This window comes from Mustelus asterias, unplaced genomic scaffold (assembly GCF_964213995.1).
Source record: "Mustelus asterias unplaced genomic scaffold, sMusAst1.hap1.1 HAP1_SCAFFOLD_1780, whole genome shotgun sequence".
Classification (NCBI taxonomy): domain Eukaryota; kingdom Metazoa; phylum Chordata; class Chondrichthyes; order Carcharhiniformes; family Triakidae; genus Mustelus; species Mustelus asterias.
In genome coordinates this window covers 46,896-72,500 of record NW_027591725.1, presented here as the reverse complement: position 1 = coordinate 72,500, position 25,605 = coordinate 46,896, and the positions used below count along the sequence as shown (strand labels likewise).

At 53.2% G+C, this 25,605-nt stretch overlaps 1 protein-coding gene across 1 annotated transcript; it reads left to right on the top strand.

Annotated features, from left to right (window-relative positions):
* Window positions 1-1,001: 1,001 nt before the first annotated feature.
* LOC144488693 (cerebellin-1-like) lies at window positions 1,002-4,202 on the top strand. The gene is made up of 3 exons (XM_078206782.1): window positions 1,002-1,280; window positions 1,890-2,009; window positions 4,005-4,202. Exons 1-3 carry the CDS (start codon window positions 1,002-1,004, stop codon window positions 4,200-4,202), a joined length of 597 nt encoding a protein of 198 aa, XP_078062908.1.
* The last annotated feature ends 21,403 nt before the right edge of the window (window positions 4,203-25,605 follow it).

Genomic DNA, 25,605 nt, shown 5'->3' with positions numbered 1-25,605 from the left:
ATTGAATCATTCTTTTGATTTTGATTTGATTTATTATTGTCATATGTATTGGGATACTGTGAAAAGTATTGTTTCTTGCGCGCTGTACGGACAAAGCATACCATTCATAGAGAAGGAAAGGAGAGGGTGCAGAATGTAGTGTTACAGTCATAGCTAGGGTGTAGAGAAAGATCAACTTAATACGAAGTAGGTCCCCATTCAAAAGTCTGACAGCAGCAGGGAAGAAGCTGTTCTTGAGTCGGTCGGTACGTGACCTCAGACTTTTGTATCTTTTTCCTGACGGGAGAAGGTGGGAGAGAGAGAATGTCTGGGATCCTTTTCCGAGGTAGCAGGAAGTGTAGACGGAGTCAATGGATGGGAGGCTGGGCAGCAGGAAAGAAGTTGCTCTTCCCTCTTTAGTGGGGATTATCGTCAGCTGTCCTGTGGGTGGTCCAGTGCTAAAACACTCTGAGTGATGTCTCTGTTTCTCCTGTCGCAGGCGGGGGGGAACCGGGTTGAACGAGACATCGAGAGGATTGGGATTCCTTCCTTCCAGCTGTGTCCTCGGTGACAGAACATCACTCACCCACGACCCCACCACCCACCGCCCCCCCCCCACCCGGGCCTGGTTCCCCGTCTCACTCCCAAACCCCCACAGGTGAGGAAGTGTCCGACGGCAAGTGCGGTGGAGAGATCTGACAGAGCTACAGCCTCCGACCCTGTGGGGGCAGGACCATCTGGGAGCGGATCCTGGGGTCCGTGTGGGCGCAGAGAGGCCTCGGAGCGACCTCTGACCTCCGACCTCGTTCGCCCCCCCCACCACACACACATCCACGCCCCCGACTCGGGCCTACGCCCCGGATTTCAAATTCCGAGCTTAACTTGAAGGACGTTTTCTGGGCTTTCGGAGGGCTTTGGGCCCAGTCGCGAGTGTGAAGCCTGTTGGTCACCGGGGGCAACAGAGAGAGAGAGGGAAGCCGGGCCTTATCCACGGGCGTCTCCCCCACTGCCTCGGCCCCGCCATGCCGTTGCTGGCCGGTCTGCTACTCTTGTTGGCGCCGCTCGGCCCTCCCCCACTCTGCCTGGCCCAGAACGATACCGAGCCGGTGGTGCTGGAGGGCAAGTGTCTGGTGGTGTGCGACTCGGACCCCCTGACCGAACAGGCTGGTGGGACCCCAAGCAGCGTCCTGGGCATGTCCGTGCGCACCGCCGGAGGCAAGGTGGCCTTCTCCGCCGTCCGGGCGACCAACCACGAGCCCTCGGAGATGAGCAACCACACCATGACCATCTACTTTGACCAGGTGAGCGATCTGGGAGGGAGTGGGTGGGGGGTTGGGCGGTGGCGGGGGGGGGAGCGGTTGCGTCAAGCGTCACGTCACCAACCTTCCCAGGGGGTGGTCGAAGGAGCGCCGGCGGGCTATTCGACTCGGGCGGGATTCACGCTGGGGCGGAAAAGTGGGCGGCGCAGTGGCACGGTGGGTTCTCACTGCTGTCTCACGGCGCCGGCGGCGGGGGGGGGGGGGACCCGGGTTGGATTCCCGGCTCGGGGTCGCTGTCCGTGCGGAGTTTGCACGTTCTCCCCCGTGTCTGCGCGTGGGTTTCCTCCGGGTGCTCCGGGTTTCCCTCCCGCAGTCCCGAAAGACGTGCGGGTTATAGGGGGGGATTGGCCGTGCGATAGGGCCTGGGGTGGGATTGTGGTGGGAGTGGGACCTGATGGGCCGAATGGCCTCCTTCTGACCCGTTGGGTTCCGAATGATTGAGTGAATGTCTTTGGCAGATGGAGTCCAAGGTGGGAACTTCCCCATTCCCCCAGTTGCTGACTCTGGATCCCGCCCGCAGTTTGATGCCATTTTTGCTTGCTTCCCCCCCCACTCCCTACCCCCCTACCCCCCCCACCCCCCCTACCCCAGGTGCTGGTGAACATTGGCAGCCATTTCCACTGGGAGATCAGTGTCTTCATCGCCCCCTGCAGGGGCATCTACAGTTTCACCTTCCATGTGGTCAAGGTGTATAACAGGCAGACAATCCAGGTCAGTCAGACTGAGCAACGCGGGTCGGGGGGAGAGGGGGGTCCACTGCATGGGGGTAGGGGAGGCTGAGGGAGGGAGGGGAGGGAGGGGACGATCGAGGACTGGCACAGAGTCTGACCTTTGACCCTGGCGCGACCTGCCAAGGCAGGCTCACCTCGGCCAGCGAGCGCTGAAGGGAAGTCCTCTTCTGTCTGACGGGGGGGGGGGAACTGGCTCGGGTGGCGGGGTCAGGACTGACCTTTAACCTCCCTGCACCCCCCAGCACCTGCCCGGCCCCTGGATATCTTGGGCCCTGACCCCCACCTCGGGTGGGGAGATGTATGTCCCCTTCTCTGTTTCTCTCTCTGTCTCTCTCTCTCTCTCTGTCTCTCTCTCCGTTTCTCTCTCCCTCTCTCTCTCCCTCTCTCTCTCCCTCTCTCTCCCTCTCTCTCCCTCTCTCTGTCTCTCTCTCGCTCTCTCTGTCTCTCTCTCTCTGTCTCTCTCTCTCTGTCTCTCTCTCTATGTCTCTCTCTCTATGTCTCTCTCTCTCTGCCTCTCTCTATGTCTCTCTCTCTGTGTCTCTCTCTCTCTCTCTCTCGCTCTCTGTCTCTCCCTCTTTCTTTCTCTCCCTCTTTCTTTCTCTCCCTCTCTGTCCTTCTCTATCTCCCTCTCTTTCTCTCTCTCCCTCTCTCGCTCTGTCTCTCTTTCTCGTTCTGTCTCTCTCTCTCGTTCTGTCTCTCTCTCTCGTTCTGTCTCTCTCGCTCTGTCTCTCTCTCTCTCGCTCTGTCTCTCTCTCTCGCTCTGTCTCTCTCTCTCGTTCTGTCTCTGTCTCTCTCTCTGTCTCTCTCTCTCTCTCTGTCTCTCTCTGTCTCTCTCTGTCTCTCTGTCTCGCTCTGTCTCTCTCTCTCTGTCTCTCTCGCTCTGTCTCTCTCGCTCTGTCTCTCTTGCTCTGTCTCTCTCGCTCTGTCGCTCTGTCTCTCTCGCTCTGTCTCTCGCGCTCTGTCGCTCTGTCTCTCTCGCTCTGTCTCTCTGTCTCTCTCTCTGTCTCTCTCTCTCGCTCTGTCTCTCTCTCTCGTTCTGTCTCTGTCTCTCTCTCTGTCTCTCTCTCTCTCTCTGTCTCTCTCTGTCTCTCTCTGTCTCTCTGTCTCTCTCTGTCTCTCTGTCTCTCTCTGTCTCTCTCTCTCTGTCTCTCTCGCTCTGTCTCTCTCGCTCTGTCGCTCTGTCTCTCTCGCTCTGTCTCTCTCGCTCTGTCGCTCTGTCTCTCTCGCTCTGTCTCTCTGTCTCTCTCTCTGTCTCTCTCGCTCTCTCTGTCTCTCTCTCGCTCTCTTTGTCTCTCTCACTGTTTCTCCCTCTCTGTCTCTCTCTCTCTCTGTCTCTCTGTCTCTATCTCTCTCTCCCTTACCATCTCTTTCTCTCACACACAATATCCCCCTCTCTCTCTCTCTGTTTCTCTCTGACTCTCCGTCTCTCTCTCACCGTCTCTCTCTCTCTCTCTCTCTCCCTTCGTCTCTCTCTCACACACACACACTGTCTCCCTCTCTCTCTCTCGCTCTATCTCACGCACAATGTCTTTTTCTCTCTCTCTCTCTCTCTCTTTGTCTTTCTCCAATGTGGAAGACTGGATGGAGGTCCCAGCCTGTTGCCCAATGAACTCCCCCCCGCTCCCCACCGAACCACAGCACCGTGGTGTTGAGTTACTCTGTGTTTAATGATGTGAGTCTGTTTACTAATCGGTGCTCACTGTGCTTAACCCTGGGTGTTGACTCAGAGCAAAGTAAACAGATGTTATTTTTGAGGCAGAACTGGATTAACCAGGGTGCGCGTGGGGGGTGGGGTAAAATGTTCTGGGGGAGGTGGGTACGCGGGAATATGGTGACAACCCGCTGAGCCATGAATGGGCGGCACGGTGGCACAGTGGTTAGTGCTGCTGTTAGTGCCACAGTGTGAGGCAGCGTGCTGTAACCTCCTGCTCTTTTCTTTGTCACCCCGCCCCCCCGCCCCCCGCCCCCTGCCCAGGTGAGCCTGATGCTGAACGGGCGACCGATGATCTCAGCCTTCGCCGGGGACCAGGACGTGACGCGGGAGGCCGCCACCAACGCCGGCCTGGTGCAGATGGAGAAGGGCGACCAGGCCTCCCTTACGCTGGAGCGCGGTAACCTGATGGGTGGCTGGAAGTACTCCACCTTCTCCGGCTTCCTCGTCTTCCCACTCTGAGGTTCCCCTTCGCCACCTTCCGGAAGGTTCTTGGCCGGCGCCGGCAACGCCGCCGCTCCCTTCACCACCTCACCCGCCAAGCCCCCGACGGGATACATCTCCTCTCCAACCTACCCAACCCCCCCTTCGCCCCCGCACCCTCCCCCGGCTCCCATTGCAACTGAACGTTTTTGCGCATCTCTCCTCACCCGCCCCCCCCCCCCCCCCCATCCCACTCCGCACACCTCAGTACGCAGTGGCACAGTGGTTAGCACTGCTGCCTCCTGGTGCCAGGGACCTGGGTTCCATTCCCGGTTCGGGTCACTGTCTGTGTGGAGTTTGCACGTTCTCCCCGTGTCTGCGTGGGTTTCCTCCGGGTGCTCCGGTTTCCTCCCACAGTCCGAAAGACGTGCTGGTTAGGGTGTCATTGGGCCGTGCTAAATTCTCCCTCAGTGTCACCCGATCAGGAGTGTGGCAACTAGGGGAATTTTCACAGTAGCTTCATTGCCGTGTTAATGTAGGCCGACTTCTGACGATAATAAATAAACTTTCAACTTAACCAGCACGTCTTTGGGAGGAAACCGGAGCACCCGGAGGGAAACCCACGCAGACACGGGGAGAATGTGCAAACTCCACACAGAGAGTGGGGCGGCACGGTAGCACAGTGGTTAGCACTGCTGCTTCACAGCTCCAGGGTCCCGGGTTCGATTCCCGGCTCGGGTCACTGTCTGTGTGGAGTTTGCACATTCTCCTCGTGTCTGCGTGGGTTTCCTCCGGGTGCTCCGGTTTCCTCCCACAGTCCAAAGATGTGCGGGTTAGGTTGATTGGCCAGGTTAGAAATTGCCCCTTAGTGTCCTGGGATGCGTAGGTTAGAGGGATTAGCGGGTAAAATATGTGGGGGTAGGGCCTGGGTGGGATTGTGGTCGGTGCAGACTCGATGGGCCGAATGGCCTCCTTCTGCACTGTCGGGTTTCTATGATTCTATGATTCTATGAAGAAGAAGCCCTACAGCACAGAAAGAGGCCATTCGGCCCATCGAGTCTGCACCGACCACAATCCCACCCAGGCCCTACCCCCATATCCCTACATATTTTACCCGCTAATCCCTCTAACCTACGCATCCCAGGACACTAAGGAGCAATTTTAGCATGGCCAATCAACCTAACCCGCACATCTTTGGACTGTGGGAGGAAACCGGAGCACCCGGAGGAAACCCACGCAGACACGAGGAGAATGTGCAAACTCCACACAGACAGTGACCCAAGCCGGGAATCGAACCCGGGACCCTGGAGCTGTGAGGCAGCAGTGCTAACCCACTGTGCTACCGTGCCGCCACTCTCTGTGTGGAGTTTGCACATTCTCCCCGTGTCTGCGTGGGTTTCCCTCCGGATGCTCCGGTTTCCTCCCAAAGACGTGCTGGTTAAGTTGAAAGTTTATTTATTATCGTCAGAAGTCGGCTTACATTAACACGGCAATGAAGTTACTGTGAAAATTCCCCTAGTTGCGACACTCCTGTTCGGGTACAGTGAGGGAGAATTTAGCACGGCCCAATGCACCCTAACCAGCACGTCTTTCGGACTGTGGGAGGAAACCGGGGCACCCGGAGGAAAACCCACGTAGACACGGGGAGGACGTGCAAACTCCACACAGACAGTGACCCGAGCCGGGAATCGAACCCGGGTCCCTGGCGCTGTGAAGCAGCAGTGCTAACCACTGTACCACCTGGTTAGGGTGCATTGGCTGTGCTAAAATTCTCCCTCAGTGTCCCTGAACAGGCGCCGGAGTGTGGCGACTAGGGGACTTTCACAGTAACTTCATTGCCGGTTCACTAATGTCCTTTCGGGAAGGAAATCGGCTGTCCCTTAGCCGGTCTGGCCCACATGTAACTTCAGAACCACACAGCCAAGGCAGTTGACTCTTAAGCGATGGCCTAGTGGTATTACCGCTAGACGATTAATCCAGAAACTCAGCCAACGTTCTGGTGGACCCGGGTTCGAATCCCGCCCACGGCAGGTGGTGGAATTTGAATTCAGTAAAAAAAATATCTGGAATTAAGAATCTACTGATGACGGTGAAACCGTTGTCGGAAAAACCCATCTGGTTCACTAATGTCCCTTTAGGGAAGGAAATCTGCCGTTCCTTACCCGGTCTGGCCGACATGTGACTCCAGAGCCACACAGCAATGTGGTTGTCTCTCAACTGCCCTCCAAGGGGCAACTAGGGATGGGTAATAAAATAATATGAGCCTACTTGTGAAACGAATCAATAAACCTACCCATTACCCTCCCAACATCAGGGGGTGATCAAACCCACCCACAATTCCCAGCGTATCTCATCAGGGGACGTGTCATTGGCCTGATTTTCAAGAGGGCCTCTCCTGCCCCCTCTCTTCCCTCAGACCTCCCTCAGCTTGAGTTGAGACTCAAGTTGAGGCCCAGGGGATGATTCCATCCCACAGTGTGACCACCCCCCCCCCCCACCCCCCTCCGTGCACCCTTCCCCCTTCAAAAGCCTCCCCTCCTCCGTAATGTCAAAGGTCATGGCGCCCAATCCCGCCACTTCCTGTTGGCTACCTGAGTGATGGGGTGAAGGGTCGGGCGTGGGGGCGGGGGGGAGGAGGGGGGGGACATTATTGGGGAGAGGCAGTGAAGGTGTGTCCCGATCCATGCTGGACACTTAGCATCCTGACCGACCCAGCAATATAAATACTGTGGCTACCAGAGCAGGTCCGAGGCTGGGAATCCTGTCTTGAGTAACTCACCTCCTGACCACGCTCCCCCCGCACTCTCCCCCCCACTCCCCCCACCCCACCACACCCTCCCACCTCTCCACAAAGCCTGTATAGGGGTGGCACGGTGGCGCAGTGATTCGCACTCCTGCCTCACAGCGCCAGGGAACTGGGAATCTTACCCACGTCCATTCTATCCAGGCCTTTCAGCCTTCTGTAAGTTTCAGTGAGATTCCCAATGGAGCAGAGACCCAGAATCCCAGACGTTCCTCATGGAATCATGGAATCCCTACAGTACAGAAAGAGGCCATTCGGCCCATCGAGTCTGCACCGATCACAATCCCACCCCTCTCCAAGGGGCCAAGGCAATCCTTCCTTAGATACGGGGCCCAAAACCGCTCGCAATACTCCAAACGTGGTCTGACCAGAACTTCGGAAAGCCTCAGCAGTACATCTCTGCTGACGGGGGAAATGGCCGGAGCCCTCGCTCTCTCTTCCCCTGAGGAGGGTGGGGAGAGGGGAATTTTTTTTTTTTTTTGAACAATACAGCACAGGTACAGGCCCTTCGGCCCTCCAAGCCCGCGCCGCTCCCCGGTCCAGGATTGAATCCTGAATCCAGGATCCCCGCCCAATTTTCCAGCCTATCTACATCCTAATATCCTATCCACCGAGCTGTCCCTCACAGCTACGATGCTTTGTTCATCACAACCTATTAACTCACCCCCACCCCCCCATTCCAGACCATGTGATCTCCAGGGAGAGGCGAAAACCCAGAGTGAAAACCCCAGGGCCAATATGGGGAAAAAAAAATCTGGGAAATTCCTCTCCGACCCCCTGAGGCGATCGAAACAAGTCCAGGAGATCACAATGGCCCCGATCGGAAAATGTTTCCCAACCCTAGTCATTTCCACTTCCACGAACACCATATGAATTCCCTGCCCCCGAGACAGGTTCCCAACTATCCGCAGTCTCGCTCTGTACTGGCACCAGCAAGATGATCATAGAATGAAGCCTTGAAACGAGAAACCAGGAACAATTAGCCCGCGCCGCTCCCTGGTCCAAACTAGACCACTCTTTTGTATCCCTCCATTCCCACTCCGTTCATATAGCTGTCTAGATAAGTCTTAAACGTTCCCAGTGTGTCCGCCTCCACCACCTTGCCCGGCAGCGCATTCCAGGCCCCCACGACCCTCTGTGTGAAATATGTCCTTCTGATATCTGTGTTAAACCTCCCCCCCTTCACCTTGAACCTATGACCCCTCGTGAACGTCACCACCGACCCGGGGAAAAGAATTGGGTGGGGTGGTCAAGAGAGAGCGACGTTGACCAACCCTCGTCCTTGACCCCACCACAAGGGCCAAAGGAAGGAGGCCATTTTGAACCTGTGTTGTGTTTTGCTGTCATGACTTCAATGAAAGACTCGTCAAGTACTGGATGTCTAAAATAACCTTCGCTTGCTGTTGGACACTCATGTTTCCTATTAGGCATCAACGTGTCATACATCGGATATAAGGGCTCTTCGACCTGGGCGCAAAGGTGGGCCGGAGGTCAGAGGTCATGAGATTGCACAACCAGGAATCCGTCCAATTAGAGTTAACGACGATGGGGAGGGTAGGAAGTGACGTAAGGAGCAACTTGGCCTGATGGGACTCGATGGGACAAAAATGTGTGGGGCTTATCTTAGGGCTTGCATGTCAAGCCATTGGCAACCATGTTGCTAAGAGCAGGTGGCAGGAAAGGCCCTTGACAACTTTCCCCAAGAGATGGGTTTCAGAATGACCTCCCCAGATACAGGAGTGTGTGAGAGAGAGGGGGTTAGAGAGACCTCCCCAGATACAGGAGTGTGAGAGAGAGAGGGGGTTAGAGAGACCTCCCCAGATACAGGAGTGTGAGAGAGAGAGGGGGTTAGAGAGACCTCCCCAGATAGAGGAGTGAGAGAGGGGGTTCGATAGATCTCCCCAGATACAGGAGTGAGAGAGGGGGTTCGATAGATCTCCCCAGATACAGGAGTGTGTGAGAGAGAGGGGGTTAGAGAGACCTCCCCAGACACAGGAGTGTGTGAGAGAGGGGGGGTTAGAGAGACCTCCCCAGACACAGGAGTGTGTGAGAGAGAGGGGGTTAGAGAGACCTCCCCAGATACAGGAGTGTGTGAGAGAGGGGGGGTTAGAGAGAGCTCCCCAGATACAGGAGTGTGAGAGAGAGAGGGGGTTAGAGAGACCTCCCCAGATACAGGAGTGTGTGAGAGAGAGGGGGTTAGAGAGACCTCCCCAGATACAGGAGTGTGTGAGAGAGAGGGGGTTAGAGAGACCTCCCCAGATACAGGAGAGATAGAGAGAGAGAGGGGGTTAGAGAGACCTCCCCAGATACAGGAGTGTGTGAGAAAGGGGGTTCGATAGATCTCCCCAGATACAGGAGTGTGTGAGAGAGAGGGGGTTAGAGAGACCTCCCCAGATACAGGAGTGTGTGAGAGAGGGGGTTAGAGAGAACTCCCCAGATACAGGAGCATGTGAGAGAGGGGGTTAGAGAGACCTCCCCAGATACAGGAGTGTGTGAGAGTGAGGGGGTTAGAGAGACCTCCCCAGATACAGGAGTGTGTGAGAGAGAGGGGGTTAGAGAGACCTCCCCAGATACAGGAGAGATAGAGAGAGAGAGGGGGTTAGAGAGACCTCCCCAGATACAGGAGTGTGTGAGAAAGGGGGTTCGATAGATCTCCCCAGATACAGGAGTGTGTGAGAGAGAGGGGGTTAGAGAGACCTCCCCAGATACAGGAGTGTGTGAGAGAGGGGGTTAGAGAGAACTCCCCAGATACAGGAGCATGTGAGAGAGGGGGTTAGAGAGACCTCCCCAGATACAGGAGTGTGTGAGAGTGAGGGGGTTAGAGAGACCTCCCCAGATACAGGAGTGTGTGAGAAAGAGAAGGTTAGAGAGACCTCCCCAGATACAGGAGAGATAGAGAGAGAGAGAGGGGGTTAGAGAGACCTCCCCAGATACAGGAGTGTGTGAGAAAGGGGGTTCGATAGATCTCCCCAGATACAGGAGTGTGTGAGAGAGAGGGGGTTAGAGAGACCTCCCCAGATACAGGAGCGTATGAGAGAGAGGGGGTTAGAGAGACCTCCCCAGATACAGGAGTGTGTGAGAGAGAAGGGGGTTAGAGAGACCTCCCCAGATACAGGAGTGTGTGAGAGAGAGAGGGGGTTAGAGAGACCTCCCCAGAAACAGGAATGTGTGAGAGAGAGGGGGTTAGAGAGACCTCCCCAGATACAGGAGTGTGTGAGAGAGAGGGGGGTTAGAGAGACCTCCCTAAATACAGGAGTGTGTGCGCGAGAGGGGGTTAGAGAGACGTCTGCAGGTACAGGAGTGTGTGAGAAAGAGAGGGTTAGAGAGACCTCCCCAGATACAGGAGTGTGTGTGAGAGAGGGGGTTAGAGAGACCTCCCCAGATACAGGAGTGTGTGAGAGAGAGGGGGTTAGAGAGACCTCCCCAGATACAAGAGTGTGTGAGAGAGGGGGTTCGATAGATCTCCCCAGATACAGGAGTGTGTGAGAGAGAGGGGGTTAGAGAGACCTCCCCAGATACAGGAGTGTGTGAGAGAGAGGGTGTTAGAGAGACCTCCCCAGATACAGGAGTGTGAGAGAGAGAGGGGGTTAGGGAGACCTCCCCAGATACAGGAGTGTGTGAGAGAGAGGGGGTTAGAGAGACCTCCCCAGATACAGGAGTGTGAGAGAGAGAGGGGGTTAGAGAGACCTCCCCAGATACAGGCGTGTGAGAGAGAGGGGGGTTAGAGAGACCTCCCCAGATACAGGAGTGTGTGAGAGAGGGGGTTAGAGAGACCTCCCCAGATACAGGAGTGTGTGAGAGAGGGGGGTTAGAGAGGCCTCCCCAGATACAGGAGTGTGTGAGAGAGGGGGTTAGAGAGACCTCCGCAGATACAGGAGTGTGTGCGCGAGAGGGGGTTAGAAAGACGTCTGCAGATACAGGAGTGTGAGAGAGAGGGGGGGGTTACAGAGACCTCCCCAGATACAGGAGTCAGAGAGAGAGAGGGGATTAGAGAGACCTCCCCAGATACAGGAGTGTGTGAGAGAGAGGCGGTTAGAGAGACCTCCCCAGATACAGGAGTGAGAGAGAGAGAGGGGGTTAGAGAGACCTCCCCAGATACAGGAGTGTGAGAGAGAGAGGGGGTTAGAGAGACCTCCCCAGATACCGGAGTGTGTGAGAGAGGGGGGGTTAGAGAGACCTCCCCAGATACAGGAGTGTGAGAGAGAGAGGGGGGTTAGAGAGACCTCCCCAGATACAGGAGTGTGTGAGAGAGAGGGGGATTAGAGAGACCTCCCCAGATACAGGAGTGTGAGAGAGAGAGGGGGGTTAGAGAGACCTCCCCAGATACAGGAGTGTGTGAAAGAGGGGGGTTAGAGAGACCTCCCCAGATACAGGAGTGTGAGAGAGAGGGGGGTTAGAGAGACCTCCCCAGATACAGGAGTGTGAGAGAGAGGGGGGTTAGAGAGACCTCCCCAGATACAGGAGTGTGAGAGAGAGGGGGGTTAGAGAGACCTCCCCAGATACAGGTGTGAGAGAGAGAGAGGGGGTTAGAGAGACCTCCCCAGATACAGGAGTGTGTGAGAGAGAGGGGGTTAGAGAGACCTCCCCAGATACAGGAGTGTGAGAGAGAGGGGGTAAGAGAGACCTCCCCAGATACAGGAGTGTGAGAGAGAGAGAGGGGGTTAGAGAGACCTCCCCAGATACAGGAGTGTGAGAGAGAGGGGGGTTAGAGAGACCTCCCCAGATACAGGAGTGTGAGAGAGAGGGGGGTTAGAGAGACCTCCCCAGATACAGGTGTGAGAGAGAGAGAGGGGGTTAGAGAGACCTCCCCAGATACAGGAGTGTGTGAGAGAGAGGGGGTTAGAGAGACCTCCCCAGATACAGGAGTGTGAGAGAGAGGGGGTTAGAGAGACCTCCCCAGATACAGGAGTGTGTGAGAGAGAGGGGGTTAGAGAGACCTCCCCAGATACAGGAGTGTGAGAGAGAGGGGGGTTAGAGAGACCTCCCCAGATACAGGAGTGTGTGAGAGAGAGGGGGTTAGAGAGACCTCCCCAGATACAGGAGTGTGAGAGAGAGAGGGGGTTAGAGAGACCTCCCCAGATACAGGAGTGTGTGAGAGAGAGGGGGTTAGAGAGACCTCCCCAGATACAGGAGTGTGAGAGAGAGAGGGAGTTAGAGAGACCTCCCCAGATACAGGAGAGAGAGAGAAGGGGGTTTACCGAGACCTCCCCAGATATAGGTTGAAAGGAGGTTTGGAGCTTACATAGAGGAATTAAGCGACGGAGCTGGGATGAAGAATTCTTCAGGTATCTCTTGACGTTGGACCTGGTCCTGCACTCAGATACATCATCTCATGAGGATTATCATCACTCGCTATTGTACAGCTACTGTCCTGTCTTTTACCCCAGCGTCAACATTTGTTTCAAACATAGACCCAGACAAAAGATTAAATTAAATGTCGCAAAATATTTTGAACCCTGCATTCTCTTGATTTAATTACTGATCGGGGAGGTCCCAGCCACAGAGAGAGAGAGAGACTCCCTCTTTCAAAGGGGGTCACTGACCGAGAGACTCCCTCTTTCAAAGGGGGTCACTGACCGAGAGACTCCCTCTTTCAAAGGGGGTCATTGACAGAGAGACTCCCTCTTCATTTGATTTATTATTGTCACATGTATTGGGATACAGTAAAAAATATTGTTCCTTACGCGTTGCACAGACAAAGCATACCGTTCATAGAGTACATTAGTGCTAAGGAAAGAAGAGGATGCATAATGTATTGTTACAGTCATAACTAGTGTGAGTGTGTGTGTTAGAAAGAGAGAGTGTGTGTGTGTGTGTGAGTTTGAGCATGCTTGGGCTATGACCAGTCGTGATTTTATGGCCTGACGGGTCAGGACTGAGGGTTCGAATGTCCCTGTACACCCTAAGACAATAAGACATAGGAGCAGAATTAGGCCACTCGGCCCATCGAGTCTGCTCCACCATTCAATCATGGCTGATTTTTTTCTCATCCCCATTCTCCTGCCTTCTCCCCGTAACCCCTGATCCCCTTATTAATCAAGAACCAATCTATCTCTGTCTTAAAGACACTCAATGACCTGGCCTCCACAGCCTTCTGGAGCAAAGAGTTCCACAGATTCATCACTCTCTGGCTGAAGAAATTCCTCCTCATCTCTGTTTTAAAGGATCGTCCCTTTAGCCTAAAGGTTGTGACTGTGGTTCTAGTTTTTCCTACTCGTGGAAACATCCTCTCCACGTCCACTCTTTTCACGCCTAGCAGACCCCCCCCCCTCATCCTTCTAAACTCCAACGAGTACAGACCCAGAGTCCTCAACCAGGTGCAGCTTTATAAGACCCTGGTCAGACCCCACTTGGAGCACTGTGCTCAGTTCTGGTCGCCTCATTACAGGAAGGATGTGGAAAAGATTGAAAGGGTGCAGAGGAGATTTACAAGGATGTTGCCTGGATTGAGTGGCATGCCTTATGAGGATAGGATGAGGGAGCTTGATCTTTTCTCCTTGGAGAGACGTAGGATGAGAGGAGACCTAATAGAGGTGCATAAGATGTTGAGAGGCATAGATCGGGTGGACTCTGAGGCTTTTTCCCAGGGTGGAAATGTCTGCTACGAGAGGACACAGGTTTAAGGTGCTGGGGGGTAGGTACAGGGGAAATGTTAGGGGGAAGTTTTTCACACAGAAGGTGGTGGGCGAGTGGAATCGGCTGCCGTCAGTGGTGGTGGAGGCAAACCCGATAGGGTCTTTTAAGAGACTCCTGGATGAGTACATGGGACTTAATAGGATGGAGGGTTATAGGTAGGCCTAAAAGGTAGGGATATGTTCGGCACAACTTGTGGGGCCGAAGGGCCTGTTTTGTGCTGTCGTTTTCTATGTTTCTAACCGTTCCTCAGACGACAAGCTCTTCATTCCAGGGATCATTCTTGTGAACCTCCTCTGGACCCTTTCCAAGGCCAGCACATCCTTCCTTAGATACAGGGCCCAAAACATGCCCCCCTCTCCCCTCCCCCGCTCCACGTTCTCAGTGTCTCATAGATAGACTCCCTACGTGTAGGAGGAGGCCATTCAGCCCATCAAACCTGTACCGACAACAATCCAGACCCACTCACCTGACCTCAACAGAATTCCCACTCACCTCCGAAAGCTTGTGTGGCTTTTGCTACCAAATAAATCTGTTGGACTTTAACCTGGTGTTGTTAAACTTCTTACTGTGTTCACCCCAGTCCAACGCTGGCACCTCCACATCATGACTGTGAGGCAGCAGTGCTAATCACTCTGCCATCCCCACCTAGCCTCAAGAAGGCGGAAGGTGGGGGTAGTGGGGTTGCGATGGACGGGGGTGTAGGTGAGGGGCGGGTTGCCGGGGCAACATGAACGAGGTGGATGAGGTGGCCCGCACTTCAAGGTTCGCCTGAATAGGCCGCACAGAGCGGTTACCAAGGCGACACACCTTGGCAAAGTGAAGGAGACCTTGACGACAAAGACTTTCCTTTGCAGCTTTGTGGAAAACAGAGAGAGAGAGAGAGAGCGTGTAGTGGTCTAGTGATTCCCCTCTCATTACTGTCCCAACCACAGGCTCCAACTGAGGCCTACTTGTGTGGCAGGTGATGTGTATCCTGCGGCATGAGGGGACACGTCAAAAAAAAACTAACAAACAAAGAACAAAGAACAATACAGCACAGGAACAGGCCCTTCGGCCCTCCAAGCCCGCGCCGCTCCCCGGTCCAGGATTGAATCCTGAATCCAGGATCCCCGCCCAATTTTCCAGCCTATCTACATACCAATATCCTATCCACCTTAATCATATAAAACTTTGAGGCCGCACTGATAGAATATTGCGTCCAATTCTGGTCGCCACGTTACGGGACGATCACCCCCTCATCCTCCTGCCCGCTCCAAGGAAAAAAAGTCCCAGCCTATCCAGCCTCTTCTTAGAATTGAAAAAGATTGCCTTTATTGGTTGGGGCATTGAGTACAAGAGTCAGGATGTCATGTTGCAGCTTTATAAAACATTGGTTAGGCCGCACTTATAGAGTATTGTGTTCAATTCTGGTCGCCACATTACAGTAAGGATGTGGGGGCTTTGGAGAGGGTGCGGAAGAGGTTTACCAGGATGCTGCCTGGATTAGAGGGTACGAGCTATAAGGAGCGGCTGGACAAACTGGGGTTGTTTTCTCTGGAGCGCCGGAGGCTGAGGGGAGACCTAGAACATAGAACATTACAGTGCAGTACAGGCCCTTCGGCCCTCGATGTTGCGCCGACCAGTGAAACCAATCTAAAGCCCATCTAACCTACACTATTCCAATATCATCCATATGTTTATCCAATAACCCTTTAAATGCCCTTAATGTTGACGAGTCCACTACTGTTGCAGGCAGGGCATTCCACGCCCTTACTACTCTCTGAGTAAAGAACCTACCTCTAACATCTGTCCTATATCTATCACCCCTCAATTTAAAGCTATGTCCCCTCATGTTAGGCATCACCATCTGAGGAAAAAGGCTCTCACTGTCCACCCTATCTAATCCTCTGATCATCTTGTATGCCTCTATTAAGTCATCTCTTAATCTTCTTCTCTCTAACGAAAACAGCCTCAAGTCACTCAGTCTTTCCTCATACGACCTTCCCACCATACCAGGCAACATCCCGGTAAATCTCCTCTGCACCCTTTCCAACACTTCCACATTCCACATGTGGATTACAGGGTCAAAGGTAGGGTTCTGAAGACTGTGGAGGAACTGAGAGATCTTGGGGTCCATATCCACAGATCTCTAAAGGTTGCCACTCAAGTGGATAGAGCTGTGAAGAAGGCCTATAGTGTGTTAGCTTTTATTAACAGGGGGTTGGAGTTTAAGAGCCGTGGGGTTATGCTGCAACTGTACAGGACCTTGGTGAGACCACATTTGGAATATTGTGTGCAGTTCTGGTCACCTCACTATAAGAAGGATGTGGAAGCGCTGGAAAGAGTGCAGAGGAGATTTACCAGGATGCTGCCTGGTTTGGAGGGTAGGTCTTATGAGGAAAGGTTGAGGGAGCTAGGGCTGTTCTCTCTGGAGCGGAGGAGGCTGAGGGGAGGTTTATAAAATGATGAGGGGGATAGATAGAGTGAACGTTCAAAGACTATTTCCTCGGGTGGATGGAGCTATTACAAGGGGGCATAACTATAGGGTTCGTGGTGGGAGATATAGGAAGGATATCAGAGGTAGGTTCTTTACGCAGAGAGTGGTTGGGGTGTGGAATGGACTGCCTGCAGTGATAGTGGAGTCAGACACTTTAGGAACATTTAAGCGGTTATTGGATAGGCACATGGAGCACACCAGGATGATAGGGAGTGGGATAGCTTGATCTTGGTTTCAGATAAAGCTCGGCACAACATCGTGGGCCGAAGGGCCTGTTCTGTGCTGTACTGTTCTATGTTCTATCCTTCCGATAATGCGGTGACCAGACCTGATAGAAGTCTATAAAATTATGAGAGACATAGATGGGGTTGAGAGTCAGAATCTTTTTCCCCAGAGTTGAAATGTCTAATACTACGGGGGGCCTGCACTTAAGGTGAGAGGGGGGGAAAGTTCAAAGGAGATGTGAGGGGCAGGTTTTTTTACACAGAGAGTGGTAGGTGTCTGCAACACGCTGCCCGGGATGGTGGTGGAGGCAGATACGATAGGGGGGTTTAAGGGGCTTTTAGATAAGCACATGGATATGTAAGGAATAGAGGGATAGGGAGCAAGGGCAGGCAGAAAGGATTAGTTTAATTCGGCGTCATGCTCGGTACAACATGGTGGGCCGAAGGGCCTCTTCCTGTGCTGTACTCTTCCATGTTCTCTCACCTCAGAGTTAAATGTGCTCTCCTGGCAAGGGGAGACAAGACAACCTTAGTCGTGAAACTCAGCAAGGGCGCGTCACGTGATCCTTCAACGCGAGGAGAACATCGAGGGCGGGAGGCCCCGCACGTCCCATTCAAACCCACCCACAGTGTGGACAGACGTGGCACTTCGGCCCGAATTTTACGTGGCTCGGGCAGGTGGGCAGACGGACGGTCGGAGGTCCGATCAGGAGTCGTAGAATCATAAAATCCCTGTGGGACGGAAGGAGTCCATTTGGCCCATCAAGTCTGTACTGACCTCAATCCCAGCCAGGCCCTATCCCCGTAACTCCACACATTTATCCGACTAAACATTAAGGGCCAATTTAGCACGGCCAATCCACCTAACCAGCACATCTTTGGACACTAAGGGGCAATTTAGCATAGAAACATAGAAACATAGAAAAACTACAGCACAAACAGGCCCTTCGGCCCCACAAGTTGTGCCGAACACATCCCTACCTTCTAGACCTACCTATAACCCTCCATCCTATTAAGCTCCATGGACTCATCCAGGAGTCTCTTGAAAGACCCTATTGAGTTTGCCTCCACCACCACTGACGGCAGCCGATTCCACTCGCCCACCACCCTCTGTGTGAAAAACTTCCCCCTAACATTTCCCCTGGACCTACCCCCCAGCACCTTAAACCTGGGTCCTCTCGTAGCAGACATTTCCACCCTGGGAAAAAGCCTCTGAGAGTCCACCCAATCTATGCCTCTCAACATCTTATACACCTCTATTGGGTCTCCTCTCATCCTTCATCTCTCCAAGGAGAAAAGACCGAGCTCCCTCAGCCTATCCTCATAAGGCATGCCACTCAATCCAGGCAACATCCTTATAAATCTCCTCTGCACCCTTTCAATCATTTCCACATCCTTCCTGTAATGAGGCAACCAGAACTGAGCACAGTACTCCAAGTGGGGTCTGACCAGGGTCTTATATAGCTGCATCATTATCCCCGGACTCCTAAACTCAATCCCTCGATTGATAAAGGCCAGCACACCATACGCCTTCCTAACCACCTCCTCCACCTGTGGGGCCGATTTCAGAATCCTATGGACCCGGACCCCAAGGTCCTTCTGATCCTCTACAGTACTAAGAGTCTTTCCCTTTATATTGTACTCCTTCATCCCATTTGACCTGCCAAAATGGACCACGACGCATTTATCTGGGTTGAAGTCCATCTGCCACTTGTCCGGCCAGTCTTGCATCCTATCTATGTCCCTCTGTAACTTCTGACATCCCTGGCCAATCCATCTAACCAGCACGTCTTTCACACTGTTTGAGGAAACCGGAGCACCCGGAGAAAACCCACGCAGAGACGAGGAGAATGTGCAAACTCCCACACAGACAGTGACCTGAGCCGGTAATCGAACCCGGGTCCCTGGCGCTGTCGGGCAGCAGTGCTAACCTACTGTGCCACCGCATCTTACAGTCTGATTGGACTGATGGCCATTGGTGGCTGTGACTTCAGCTGCCTGGGGTGTCCCTGATCTCTGGAAGTGACTCTCGACCACATCTCTCTCTCTGTGTCTCTCTCTGTCCGCTCCGTCAATGATACATTGTGGGGCCAGTTAGGTCTCAGCTGTCACAGTGCTTAACACTTGATCAGAAATACATCAGGGGGGAGGGTTTAAATGGTATTGAAATGGCCAACGCGAAGGCAAGTTGCACCTGAGGTTGACTCGGAGATTCCGCAGAGGAGGAATCCACGGAGGATGCAGACCCCCAGGGGGACGGGGAATCGGCCAAATTCCTGGTGGGAAGCTCGCTCGCCAGCGATGGTGACAGCTGTCAGTGCCAAGCACATGGGGAACTCGGCAACCTTCAGGCAAGGACAGAGAGAGATGTTAATAACAGACGAAGGAGCAGGAGAAGGTGGGAAGATTCAAGAAGGAGACAGCAATCGGATATCGACATTTATCATTCCAACGTGATATACCCCACACCCCCTCACTGTAACTCAGATATACCCCACACCCCCTCACTGTAACACTCTGATATACCCCACACCCCCTCACTGTAACTCTGATATACCCCACACCCCCTCACTGTAACACTCTCTGATATACCCCACACCCCCTCACTGAAACACTCTCTGATATACCCCACACCCCCTCACTGTAACACTCTGATATACCCCACACCCCCTCACTGTAACTCTGATATACCCCACACCCCCTCACTGTAACTCAGATATACCCCACACCCCCTCACTGTAACTCAGATATACCCCACACCCCCTCACTGTAACTCAGATATACCCCACACCCCCTCACTGTAACACTCTGATATACCCACACCCCCTCACTGTAACACTCTGATATACCCCACACCCCCTCACTGTAACACTCTGATATACCCCACACCCCCTCACTGTAACACTCTCTGATATACCCCACACCCGCTCACTGTAACACTCACTGATATACCCCACAACCCCTCACTGTAACACTCTCTGATATACCCCACACCCCCTCACTGTAACTCTGATATACCCCACACCCCCTCACTGTAACACTCTCTGATATACCCCACACCCCCTCACTGTAACACTCTCTGATATACCCCACACCCCCTCACTGTAACTCTGATATACCCCACACCCCCTCACTGTAACACTCACTGATATACCCCACACCCCCTCACTGTAACACTCTCTGATATACCCCACACCCCCTCACTGTAACACTCTCTGATATACCCCACACCCCCTCACTGTAACACTCTCTGATATACCCCACACCCCCTCACTGTAACACTCTGATATACCCCACACCCCCTCACTGTAACACTCTCTGATATACCCCACACCCCCTCACTGTAACACTCTCTGATATACCCCACACCCCCTCACTGTAACACTCTGATATACCCCACACCCCCTCACTGTAACACTCTGATATACCCCACACTCCCTCACTGTAACACTCTGATATACCCCACACCCCCTCACTGTAACACTCTCTGATAGACCCCACACCCCCTCACTGTAACACTCTGATATACCCCACACCCCCTCACTGAAACACTCTGATATACCCCACACCCCCTCACTGTAACACTCTCTGATATACCCCACACCCCCTCACTGTAACACTCTCTGATATACCCCACACCCCCTCACTGTAACACTCTCTGATATACCCCACACCCCCTCACTGTAACACTCTCTGATATACCCCACACCCCCTCACTGAAACACTCTCTGATATACCCCACACCCCCTCACTGTAACACTCTGATATACCCCACACCCCCTCACTGTAACTCTGATATACCCCACACCCCCTCACTGTAACTCAGATATACCCCACACCCCCTCACTGTAACTCAGATATACCCCACACCCCCTCACTGTAACTCAGATATACCCCACACCCCCTCACTGTAACACTCTGATATACCCACACCCCCTCACTGTAACACTCTGATATACCCCACACCCCCTCACTGTAACACTCTGATATACCCCACACCCCCTCACTGTAACACTCTCTGATATACCCCACACCCCCTCACTGTAACACTCACTGATATACCCCACAACCCCTCACTGTAACACTCTCTGATATACCCCACACCCCCTCACTGTAACTCTGATATACCCCACACCCCCTCACTGTAACACTCTCTGATATACCCCACACCCCCTCACTGTAACACTCTCTGATATACCCCACACCCCCTCACTGTAACTCTGATATACCCCACACCCCCTCACTGTAACACTCACTGATATACCCCACACCCCCTCACTGTAACACTCTCTGATATACCCCACACCCCCTCACTGTAACACTCTCTGATATACCCCACACCCCCTCACTGTAACACTCTCTGATATACCCCACACCCCCTCACTGTAACACTCTGATATACCCCACACCCCCTCACTGTAACACTCTCTGATATACCCCACACCCCCTCACTGTAACACTCTCTGATATACCCCACACCCCCTCACTGTAACACTCTGATATACCCCACACCCCCTCACTGTAACACTCTGATATACCCCACACTCCCTCACTGTAACACTCTGATATACCCCACACCCCCTCACTGTAACACTCTCTGATAGACCCCACACCCCCTCACTGTAACACTCTGATATACCCCACACCCCCTCACTGAAACACTCTGATATACCCCACACCCCCTCACTGTAACACTCTCTGATATACCCCACACCCCCTCACTGTAACACTCTCTGATATACCCCACACCCCCTCACTGTAACACTCTCTGATATACCCCACACCCCCTCACTGTAACACTCTGATATACCCCACACCCCCTCACTGTAACACTCTCTGATATACCCCACACCCCCTCACTGTAACTCTGATATACCCCACACCCCCTCACTGTAACACTCTCTGATATACCCCACACCCCCTCACAGTAACACTCTCTGATATACCCCACACCCCCTCACTGTAACACTCTGATATACCCCACACCCCCTCACTGTAACTCTGATATACCCCACACCCCCTCACTGTAACACTCTCTGATATACCCCACACCCCCTCACTGTAACTCAGATATACCCCACACCCCCTCACTGTAACACTGATATACCCCACACACCCTCACAGTAACTCTGATATACCCCACACCCCCTCACTGTAACTCTGATATACCCCACACCCCCTCACTGTAACTCTGATATACCCCACACCCCCTCACTGTAACACGCTCTGATATACCCCACACCACCTCACTGTAACAGTCTGATATACCCCACACCCCCTCACTGTAACACTCTCTGATATACCCCACACCCCCTCACTGTAACTCTGATATACCCCACACCCCCTCACTGTAACTCAGATATACCCCACACTCCCTCACTGTAACTCTGATATACCCCACACCCCCTCACTGTAACTCAGATATACCCCACACCCCCTCACTGTAACTCAGATATACCCCACACCCCCTCACTGTAACTCTGATATACCCCACACCCCCTCACTGTAACTCAGATATACCCCACACCCCCTCACTGTAACACTCTGATATACCCCACACCCCTCACTGTAACACTCTCTGATATACCCCACACCCCCTCACTGTAACTCTGATATACCCCACACCCCCTCACTGTAACACTCTCTGATATACCCCACACCCCCTCACTGTAACACTCTCTGATATACCCCACACCCCCTCACTGTAACACACTGATATACCCCACAACCCCTCACTGTAACACTCTCTGATATACCCCACACACCCTCACTGTAACACTCTCTGATATACCCCACACCCCCTCACTGTAACACTCTCTGATATACCCCACACCCCCTCACTGTAACACTCTCTGATACACCCCACACCCCCTCACTGTAACACTATCTGATATACCCCACACCCCCTCACTGTAACACTCTCTGATATACCCCACACCCCCTCACTGTAACACTCTCTGATATACCCCACACCCCCTCACTGTAACGCTCTCTGATATACCCCACACCCCCTCACTGTAACACACTGATATACCCCAAACCCCCTCACTGTAACACTCTCTGATATACCCCACACCCACTCACTGTAACACACTGATATACCCCACACCCCCTCACTGTAACTCTGATATACCCCACACCCCCTCACTGAAACACTCTCTGATATACCCCACACCCCCTTACTGTAACACTCTCTGATATACCCCACACCCCCTCACTGTAACTCTGATATACCCCACACCCCCTCACTGTAACACTCTCTGATATACCCCACACCCCCTCACTGTAACACTCTCTGATATACCCCACACCCCCTCACTGTAACACTCTCTGATATACCCCACACCCCCTCACTGTAACTCTCTCTGATATACCCCACAGCCCCTCACTGTAACACTCTCTGATATACCCCACACCCGCTCACTGTAACTCAGATATACCCCACACCCCCTCACTGTAACTCTGATATACCCCACACCCCCTCACTGGAACACTCTCTGATATACCCCACACCCCCTCACTGTAACACTCTCTGATATACCCCACACCCCCTCACTGTAACTCTGATATACCCCACACCCCCTCACTGTAACACTCTCTGATATACCCCACACCCCCTCACTGTAACACTCTCTGATATACCCCACACCCCCTCACTGTAACACTCTCTGATATACCCCACACCCCCTCACTGTAACTCAGATATACCCCACACCCCCTCACTGTAACTCTGATATACCCCACACCCCCTCACTGTAACACTCTCTGATATACCCCACACCCCCTCACTGTAACACTCTCTGATATACCCCACACCCCCGCACTGTAACTCTCTCTGATATACCCCACACCCCCTCACTGTAACTCTGATATACCCCACACCCCCTCACTGTAACTCTCTGATATACCCCACACCCCCTCACTGTAACACTCTCTGATATACCCCACACCCCCGCACTGTAACTCTCTCTGCTATACCCCACACCCCCTCACTGTAACTCTGATATACCCCACACCCCCTCACTGTAACTCTCTCTGATATACCCCACACCCCCTCACTGTAACACTCTCTGATATACCCCACACCCCCTCACTGTAACACTCTCTGATATACCCCACACCCCCTCACTGTAACACTCACTGATATACCCCACACCCCCTCACTGTAACACTCTCTGATATAACCCACACCCCCTCACTGTAACACTCTCTGATATACCCCACACCCCCTCACTGTAACACTCTGATATACCCCACACCCCCTCACTGTAACACTGATACACCCCACACCCCCTCACTGTAACTCTGATATACCCCACACCCCCTCACTGTAACACTCTCTGATATACCCCACACCCCCTCACTGTAACACTCTCTGATATACCCCACACCCCCTCACTGTAACTCTGATATACCCCACACCCCCTCACTGTAACACTCTCTGATATACCCCACACCCCCTCACTGTAACACTCTCTGACATACCCCACACCCCCTCACTGTAACTCTGATATACCCCACACCCCCTCACTGTAACACTCTGATATACCCCACACCCCCTCACTGTAACACTCTGATATACCCCACACCCCCTCACTGTAACACTCTCTGATATACCCCACACCCCCTCACTGTAACACTCTCTGATATACCCCACACCCCCTCACTGTAACACTCTCTGATATACCCCACACCCGCTCACTGTAACACAGATATACCCCACACCCCCTCACTGTAACACTCTCTGATATACCCCACACCTCCTCACTGTAACACTCTGATATACCCCAGACCCCCTCACTGTAACACTCTGATATAGCCCACACCCCCTCACTGTAACACTCTCTGATATACCCCACACCCCCTCACTGTAACACTCTCTGATATACCCCACACCCGCTCACTGTAACACACTCTGATATACCCCACACCCCCTCACTGTAACACTCCCTGATATACCCCACACCCCCTCACTGTAACACTCTCTGATATACCCCACACCCCCTCACTGTAACACTCTGATATACCCCACACCCCCTCACTGTAACACACTCTGATATACCCCACACCCCTCACTGTAACACACTCTGATAGACCCCACACCCCCTCACTGTAACACTCTCTGATATACCCCACACCCCCTCACTGTAACACTCTGATATACCCCACACCCCTCACTGTAACACTCTGATATACCCCACACCCCCTCACTGTAACACTCTGATATACCCCACACCTGCTCACTGTAACACTCTGATATACCCCACACCCCCTCACTGTAACACACTGATATACCCCACACCCCCTCACTGTAACTTAGATATACCCCACACCCCCTCACTGTAACACACTCTGATATACCCCACACCCCCTCACTGTAACACACTCTGATATACCCCACACCCCCTCACTGTAACACTCTCTGATATACCCCACACCCCCTCACTGTAACACTCTCTGATATACCCCACACCCCCTCACTGTAACACTCTGATATACCCCACACCCCCTCACTGTAACACTCTGATATACCCCACACCACCTCACTGTAACACTCTCTGATATACCCCACACCCCCTCACTGTAACACTCTCTGATATACCCCACACCCCCTCACTGTAACACTCTGATATACCCCACACCCCCTCACTGTAACACTCTCTGATATACCCCACACCCCCTCACTGTAACACTCTCTGATGTACCCCACACCCCCTCACTGTAACACTCTGATATACCCCACACCCCCTCACTGTAACACTCTGATATACCCCACACACCCTCACTGTAACACTCTGATATACCCCACACCCCCTCACTGTAACACTCTCTGATATACCCCACACCCCCTCACTGAAACACTCTCTGATATACCCCACACCCCCTCACTGTAACACTCTCTGATATACCCCACACCCCCTCACTGTAACACTCTCTGATATACCCCACACCCCCTCACTGTAACACTCCCTGATATACCCCACACCCCCTCACTGTAACACTCTGATATACCCCACACCCCCTCACTGTAACACACTGATATACCCCACACCCCCTCACTGTAACACACTGATATACCCCACACCCCCTCACTGTAACACTCTGATATACCCCACACCCCCTCACTGTAACACACTGATATACCCCACACCCCCTCACTGTAACACACTGATATACCCCACACCCCCTCACTGTAACACTCTCTGATATACCCCACACCCCCTCACTGTAACACTCTCTGATATACCCCACACCCCCTCACTGTAACACTCCCTGATATACCCCACACCCCCTCACTGTAAC

Excerpts from the sequence above, each read along its gene's own strand:
- LOC144488693 (XM_078206782.1), top strand. The coding sequence starts at position 1,002 with ATGCCGTTGCTGGCCGGTCTGCTACTCTTGTTGGCGCCGCTCGGCCCT. Across the intron at positions 1,281-1,889 it reads TGACCATCTACTTTGACCAG|GTGCTGGTGAACATTGGCAG; the intron begins GTGAGCGATCTG and ends CCCCTACCCCAG. Across the intron at positions 2,010-4,004 it reads ATAACAGGCAGACAATCCAG|GTGAGCCTGATGCTGAACGG; the intron begins GTCAGTCAGACT and ends CCCCCTGCCCAG.